General features: G+C 38.1%; 1 protein-coding gene across 1 annotated transcript in view; it reads right to left on the bottom strand.

Moving 5' to 3' along the window:
* NCAPD3 (non-SMC condensin II complex, subunit D3) overlaps positions 1-8,809 on the bottom strand; it is a 133,575-nt gene that overhangs the window by 89,511 nt on the left and 35,255 nt on the right. The window contains exons 9-13 of the mRNA XM_006892853.1: positions 3,257-3,390; positions 2,542-2,614; positions 1,284-1,409; positions 903-1,155; positions 240-296 (exon numbers count right to left, since the gene is read on the bottom strand). Coding sequence (XP_006892915.1) covers positions 240-296; positions 903-1,155; positions 1,284-1,409; positions 2,542-2,614; positions 3,257-3,390 — 643 coding nt within the window. The remainder of the gene's footprint in view (positions 1-239; positions 297-902; positions 1,156-1,283; positions 1,410-2,541; positions 2,615-3,256; positions 3,391-8,809) is intronic.

Raw genomic sequence — 8,809 nt, 5'->3', positions numbered from 1 at the left:
GGCAGTGCGGTTGGCGCAGGATAGAGCAGGGTTTAGGGCTGTTGTGAATAGGGTCGCTATGAGTCGAAAACGACTCAACGGCACATAACAACAACAACAACATACCATTATTTAAATAAATCTAAATTCTGCCCAATAAAAGGCGGGAAAGGATATTATTAAATACAAATATTTCAAGTATTACTAATTTAGGTTTAAAAAGTTAATTTTTTTAATATTTAAAAATATTGATTCATTACCTGATGAATTTCTCAGTAATGTACCAGGATGATTCCCTATTCCTGAACTTATCTGGCCTAAAATTAAGCAGAAAAAAGAAAAAAGTCAGTGTTGTATATCCTGAGTAAATATCCACAGAGGAATTAAACTCAAGAAATCCAGACCTATGGGTAAGGAAAACAAGTTCTAAATCACTGACAATGGGCATTAGATCTAATATATTCAATTCTATGTCTAACAATGTCAAGTACTATTAGGGTAAATAACATTCTCACTTTTAAAATACGTTTATGAAAGACTAAAAAGGACTTTTAGATGTATTGTTGTTGTGTACTGTCAAGTCCATAGCTAACCCTCTGGCGGGTTTTCAGAGGCAGTTAATCACACGAGAGGAGACTGTCCATTCTCCTCCCACAGAGCAGCTGGTGGATTAGAACTGCACCTCTTCAGGATTGCAGTGCAAGCTTATTTATTACGTCACATGCCAAAATACACTAAAATAGGTTTAAGAAAGTAAAAAAATACATCCTATATAGCTATTCATTTCGTGCAGCCTAATTTCTTCGTGAGGATCTCAGCTATGCAGTCTCAACTGGATGGCAAAGAGCTGGTGTTTTGAGTTGAATCTCTTGGTCAGCATAAGCACATGGCAGGTTTCACATGACAACAATTACCATACTTACTGCTAATGAGAAGTTCCAGCATACTCTCTGATGTGTTCACAACAGACAACTCCAGACAATGTGCGAAACTGGATAACGCTTTGCTGCGGACAGTAGGTGCTTTGTCTAAACAACGGTCAAACATAATTTCCTGTACTAAGAACTTATGTGTTAAGAACTTCTGATGTTCCAAGGAGAGAGAGTTATCCATCTCTCTTTCTGGCAGTTCTAACAGAGCTAAGGCAACATCAAGAGTAAAAACCCTGTGTGGGATCTGGTAAAACAAAATAAGAAACATCAGACAGGAGTAAAAACCAAAGAAACATTTTACATTTTCAGATCTGGCTGTCATTAGAAGTTTACAGAGTCAAGATCAGAGATTCATGCAGATTATTCTCCTACCTTTGAACTTCGGGAGTATCTGTAAAGCCAGGAAATGAATGTAGCATATTCCACGGAAGGAATTTTACTGAGCAAGTGGACTAGTGACTGAGCCGCGTAAGTCCTGTAGTCTGACTTATCAACCACCTAAAACACAAACAGAAACGCCATCCAGCTAATATCCACCTACAGGATATCTAAAGCACTTGTTCTAACTCAAGTTGAAAATCAGTGATCTTTAGAAGCAATATAAATGACTAACACACTTTACTTTCCCAATTCATTTAAAAATAAAATTACAAAATAATCTACGAAGTCTCTCTCCCAAAAATCTTTATATAAATTCAGGATGTAATTTTAGGGAGTTTATGGACTCAGGGATCCAGGGACTTTAAGTGAATAATCATTTGACCAAACTGTTAAAAATTTTAGAATCCTGGAAATTTCAACATCAACTTGATGGTCAATGATATTATGAAATTACTGTATCACTGTGTTAACATTCCAATTATTTTGTGATTATTAACTTTCAGAAATATAAATGAAAATATTTATGAATAAAATAATATTGAATTTGCTTTTTAAAAAACCTTGTCTATGTTCATATTGCAGGAAGCGATTATGTGTCAATGGCACAAGAATACTGAAGCTGAATGAGTGTGTGATGGTTTGTCCACACTTTAGTATATGTTTAAAATTTTCCAAAAAAAATTTTTTTTAAAAAAAGACATCATATCTAGGGAAACCTCTAAATCCATGGACATCAAGTCAATCCTGATCCACACTCACTCCCAATCACATTTCTAAGGCTACAATCTTTACAAGTATAGACTGCCTGTCTGTCTCCCCCACATCAGCTGGCGGTTTGGAATCACTGACCTTTTATTTGGTTATGGAACATGTAACATACTACACTGTATTCAGCTATTAAACACTTTAATAATGATACACACTCATTCCCCAAAACAACTACACACAGTATAAATACACCCCCCAAAACACTTTCACGCATAGACTTTTTAAAAATAAACAAAGAAATCAGACACAAAGTTCCACCAAAACCAATGCTGCTGACTCACAGTAACCCCGCCCCCCCACATCAGGTTCCAGTGCTGTAAATCTTTATGAGAGAAGACTGTCCCCCATGGAGTTGCTAGTGTACACAAACTAACTGTAGGACTTTCAGTGAGCAAAGCAACACACAGCATGCTACACCAATCAGGCTCTTAGACATCCATATTATGTACCTGTATTTGTGCGCTATTATTAAATCAAATACCTTAGCACAAATATGCTGGAGCAAGATACGGAGGACTGGGAATATACGTTCTTTCATTTCATCCACAAGTAAGCTATTTAAAAGAAAAACACATCTCGTATTAAAATACATCCATTATTAAGCAAAACAGTGATATTTTCTTACTCTATCTTAAAAAACCATTGCCTTTACTAGTGTAAATACTACTAATAATTTATTTCAATTTTATAAGTAGCTTCTTTAGTAGAAAACAGAATAAAGATGTAAAGTATCATAACCAAAAAGTCTTAAATACTGGCTGTCACAGCATTGGAGCTGCCACCAAGTAGACATGTGTAGTCACGAAGGAGACAAGGTAGAAGTTCACAGTATTCCTTGACCACACACTAAATTTGAGAGATGTTATCCTTTGGGAAATATAAAGAGAATTCGGCACAGTATTATCTCGTGGTAGCTGAGCGTACCTCTTTGCCTTATGCCTCCTGCTCCATGCTACTATAGTGAATGTTACATTCCATCTCCAAACGTTAATGCAAGAGAAATAATGGTAATTCTTAGGTATGGTCTACTTGTAATGTTAAGTTTATTTGCATAAAATACTATTGCATGATATCACAACTATTACTGCAGCTGGTAACATCATATGCCCTCAACAAAGTGGAAGAAATCTTGGTCAGTAGGGGGTAAAGAAGACTGACAGTGATGAAAATAATAATCCAAAACAAGTACATTTCACCTGATGAACTGGACTGCATGGTTTCTACTACTAATGGCCTGTGAAGTGATAGTAAGAGTAGAGCGATGAGATCCTTCTCCGCCTTCCAGCATTAATATTACATTCAGCATTTGATGGAAAATACAACTGATAACCTAGAAGAGAAAATAAAATTCCATTTAAGGTATGACAAATCTATGTGCCTCAGACAGTATGGAGTCAATCAGGTCAACCCATGTACAGATAAGGCAGCTTAACACAGTTTCTGGCTGAACATTAGGAGCAAGTCTCCTGGATAATTACCAGGTGCTTAATAAATGCACAATGGAAATAGTATAAAGGAAATGGGTGGCGTTGACCTTTATCCTCTATTAAGACTACTAAGAGGTGATCAAACTGGCAACAGCTAGCTACTTGAAGGATCAAGAGGAAAACTAAGAGGACAAGGAGATTTTATTAGTGGAGGAGGAACATTCCCAAAAATGAGTGCAAGAAAAAGTCACAATTAGAAGAACATAATCTGCTTTATAGAACTGTATGTGAAGAAATGGGAACTGGTATTTTTCTATTGCTGTGGATCTTAACAACAACAACAATAATTATTCACAAAAATAAAAGGACAGGAAAAGAAATGCAAGCAGATAATATGATAACATTTAGCCTTCCTATGTAACTCATGCATATTCTAGCCAGAACTTAGGGCAAAAATAAGAACTGTTCAAAAATGCAAAGAATGTAACTGAAATACTCTTCCAGAAAAAGGAGGAGGGAAAGCACAGATCAATAGTGAACACTGTATTGGAACAGATGAGGGACGCAACTGTTTAAATGAATATATGATTAGGAACTATCTGTTAAGACAACAATCCAGAAGAAGAGGTACACTGCAAAGAGGACTGGGAGAGGGAACTGTGCAATGGTGAATGATTATTTTTTTTAAAAAAGTGAACTGGGGGAGGGAGGAACATGTTGCAACAATGAATGAATGAAAATCTAACTTTTTTGTAAATTTTCATTAAATTCACAATTAAAATAAAAAAGTCCTATGTTACGTTATACAATGTTGATGTGTGCCATCAAGTCAGGAATGACTTACAGTTAACCCTCCAGTGAGTCTTCAGAGGTTTTAAACTGCACTTGAGTAGATGGCCTCTCTGTCTCCCATAGAGCAGCTGGTGGATTCGAACTACACACCTTAGGGTTAACAACCTAACTTCTTACCATTAGGCCACCAGAACTGTTTATTCACTTTGTAATTACAATAGTTAAATAAAACCAAATATAATACAAAAAGGTATTTACTAAATGCATTTTTAAACATTACTTAATTTTAGTATAGGAGTTATGGTGGTGTAGAATGCTGCACTGCTAATCCAAATGCAGTATCTGGAAATTCAAATTCACTAGCAATTCTGAGGGAAAAAGATGGGCAATCTCCTCCTGTGCAATTTACTACCTCCGAATAACCCCCCTGGAGGGTCATATTCATTGGTTCCAATTCAATGGCAAAAAGGTTTTTATGAGAAATTTTACTGTAGCTATAAACTTATGACTCCATGTGGTTAGCATTTATCATAATTCCCATTTTACAGATCACAAAAGAAATCCCAAAGGTAAGCCATAGAGAGTGAAGGCAAAAATCAGGGATGTCAGATAATATCAAGTCAACACCTTCAGAAACCAACATTCTCTTTCCAAACATGGGCCAGACAAGGATGCGCACTGTTACTGCTCCCTATTCAATATTGTATTGAAAGTACTTGCTAGGGCAATATGGCAAGAGACAAAAATAGGAGGCATCCAGATCAGCAAAGGGATGGTGAAACTGTTGCTATATGCAGATGATATGATAGAAATCAGAAAACTCCAAGGACACAACCATAAACCCCATTAGAGGTAGTGGAACAATTTACTAGGGGGACAGGACACAAGATCAATACACAAAAGTCAGTGAGATTCCTCTATAGCAACAAAGAGAACACAGAGAAGAACCCCAAGAAAGTAACACCATTTACAACAGCGAATCACAAATTCATACTTAGGAATAAACTAAGTAGAGATACAAGAGACCTTTACAATGAAAACTAAAAAACACTTCTGTAAGAAACAAAAGACTTATATAAATGGGAAAATGTTCCCTTTTCATGGACAGGAGGACTCAATATAGTGAAAATGACAATCCTACCAAAAGCAATGTACATGTTTAATGCAATCCCAATTCAGATAGCAAATTAATTTTTCAGAGAGAGAAGGCAATTACCAAGTTTACTTAGAGAGTGGAAAAAGATCTCAAATAATGCACTTCTGAGAAACAAAAATGAAGTGGGAGGCATAACACTTTCTGATCGCAAAACCTACTATACAGCTGTAATAACAAAATCACCATGGTACTAGTACAATGACAGGCACACAAATCAATGGAGCAGAATCAAGAACCCAGAAATTAACCCATCTATGTATGGTGAATTATTATTCAATAGTGATACAAAACCTATCAAATGAGTAAATAACAACCTCTTCAACAAATGATCCTGAAAAAACTGGACTGCTACATGCAGAAAGCTGAAGCAGGATCCACACATTTCACCAGGTGATTGCTGTATGTGCCCTTGAGTTGCCTGCAAATCATAGTGACCCTATGTACAACAGCTCTGAAGCCTGCCCTATCCTGAAATCAGTATGACTCTGACACATCTACCTCCACGGCCTCAGTTACTGCAACAATCCATCTCATCCAATGTCTTTTCTCCACCCTTTAAAGCATGATGTTATTCTCCCAGGACCATCCCTCCTGGCCACATGGCCAAAGTATGTCACATGGAGCTTTAAACTCCTAGCCTCCATGAAGAGACTTGGTTTGACCCTCACCAAGACAGACCTGTTTTCCTGGTGGTTCACGGTAAGTTCAGCACTCTTCTCCAGCACTGCAACTCAACGGCACCAGTTCTTCTGTCATCCTAAATCATTGTCCAGTTCCCTGATATGCAGCAAGTACTTGTGAAGACCATGGCATGGATTAGGCGTACCTTAGTCTCTAGACTGGCATCTTTGCTTCTCAGTACTCTGAAGAGGTCTTTGACAGCAGATTTTCCCAGTGCAATTCATCTTTTGATTTCTTGACTGCTGGTGCCAAAAGAGTTGATTGTGGAATTGAGCAAGCTTACTTACTAACACCTCAATCTCTTCTCCATCTATCACGATGCTGCCAATTGGCCCAATGGTGAGAATCTTTGTGTCTTCTTGATGTTGAGCTTCAATCCATATTGAACACTAAATTCTTGAATTTTTGCAGCAAGCATTTCAGGTCCTCCTCAGTTTCAGCAAGCAAGGTTGTATCATTTGCGTAACAAAGGTTGTTGAGGAGTCTTCCTCTAATCATGATGCCATATTCCTCCTCAAGAAGCCCAGGCTCCCAAATGACCTTTTCTCCATACGGACTGAAAAGGTATGGAAACAGGACATTCTCTCCCTGATTTTGAACCTTCCAGTGTTTCCTTGTGCTCTTCTGAGAACTGCTTCCTGGTATAAGTACAGGTTTTGCATGAGCACAATCAAGTGTTCTGGGATTCCCATTCTCCTCAAGGTTAGCCAGTTTGTTGCAATCACAGTCAAATGAAACACAGATTAAGACATTCCTCTGATACTCTTTTCTTTATGTTAAGATCCATCTGACACTGGTGACAATGTGTCTAGAGCCACAGCCTCTTTTAAACCTAGCTTGTATTTCTGGTAGTTCTCTGTGAATGTACTGTTATCATCATTCTTGAACAATCTTCAGCAGGATTTTGCGAGTGTGTGATATTAATGATATTGTTCAGTAATTTTCACACTGTTGGGGGTCACCTTTTTTTGGAATGGGAATAAATATAGAGTTTCTTCCAGTCAGTTTGACTGGTAGTTGTCCTCCCGATTTCTCAGCACAACCCGGTAAGCATGTCCAGAGCAGCATCTGCTTGTTGAAATATGTCAATTGGTATGCCATCAATTCCTGGGGCTTTATTTTTTGTAAAGTTCTTTAGAGCAGTCTGAACTTCCTCCTTCATCACCACTGCCTCCTGATCACATGGTTTCATGAAGTTCTTCTGTGTAAACCAATTGTTTTTGGTACAATGACTCTGTATACTACTACTTCCATCTTCTTTCAATGCTTCAAGGATCATTCAATATTCTGCCCATAGCATCCTTAAGTACTGCAACTCATGGCTTGAATTTGTTCTTTAGTTCTTTCAGCTTAAGAAATGTCGAGCCAGTTTGGCCCTTTTGATTTTCCAACTCCAGCTCCTTGCACATTTTATTGTAATACTTTGTCTTCCCAAGCTGCCCTTTGAAATCTCCTATTTGGCTCCTTAACTTCTTTTAGATTTAATAGATGAGCTCATTTATTTGCCACACACAGAAAATTGTATTTCTGACTGGATTCAGATTTGGAGGCAGAAGCTCTTAGAGAGAACAGCCTCCATCTCTTGGCAATCTGCTCCTGGCATTTTTCTTTGGCCTTCATTCTCTTGGCCAAAAGCTTAGTGTACTCTGCAGCTTCCTCTTTTCTTCTTAGTACGCTGTTTCTTCAGCAAAATGTGCTGGCGCATATGCTACAGGGCAGGTAGAGTAACAAGATGCTGAATCTTGGGCGCTTTGGTCCTGGGTTTCTTGCCCTTTTTATTCAGTAGCTTTCTCACAACATACTGATAGACATCATCTTCTTTGTAAAGATTGAAGCTAATTTGTTGGCTCTCTTGGGCCCCAGACAACGAGGCACAGTGGTATGACTCAGTCCTGGAATTTCCTTCTCCTCTTTCTTTACAATAACCAAGTTGAGAACATTCAGATTGGCATCCACATTCAGATTTGTGCTTCCTCTCATCATTTCTCTGTGGTCTGTAACAAGAGTGCCCCTCACTCAGCAGCACGCAAACTCAGCCATGGGTCAAAACACCCTGCTCTGTTGGTGGGATTGAAAATGATATAACCACTCTGGAAGGTAGTCTGCCATTTTCTCAAAAAGCTGAACACAGAAATTCCATATGACCCAACTGCTGGAATATAATCTGAGGAAATTAGAATTGAGACATAAATGAAGATTTGTTCACCCATGTTCACATCAGCATTATTGCCAATCACAAGAAGATTAAAACAACCTGACAGTCCAACCACAATTGAATGGACAGAGAAATTATGGTTCATTAACATGATGGAATCGAACACAGCACTTGGGAGTAACCATTTAGAAAATTACTACATAATTTGAGAAAGACTAGAGGGCTTACTCATAGGCAATTTCAAGGTGAAGTTGAGGAAAATTAAACCAAATCCAAGGCAACCAAAATATGACTTTGGGTCTATCCCACGTGAATTGCAGAACCATCTCAAGAACAGGTTTGAGGCCTTGAACACTAATGAGCGAAGACCAGATGAGTTATGGGAGGATATCAAGGGTACCATCCAGGAAGAGTGCAAACGGTCATTGCAAAGACAGAAGAGGAAGCGAAGACCAAAATGGATGTCAGAAAAGACTCTGAAAACTGCAATGGAGCACAGAGAAGCCAAAGCACAAGGAAGAATTCAAGATACTAAAGA

Source organism: Elephantulus edwardii, unplaced genomic scaffold (genome assembly GCF_000299155.1).
Source record: "Elephantulus edwardii isolate Elephantulus edwardi_28Jun2011 unplaced genomic scaffold, EleEdw1.0 scaffold00120, whole genome shotgun sequence".
Classification (NCBI taxonomy): Eukaryota; Metazoa; Chordata; class Mammalia; order Macroscelidea; family Macroscelididae; genus Elephantulus; species Elephantulus edwardii.
This window is presented reverse-complemented; position numbering and strand designations above follow the sequence as displayed.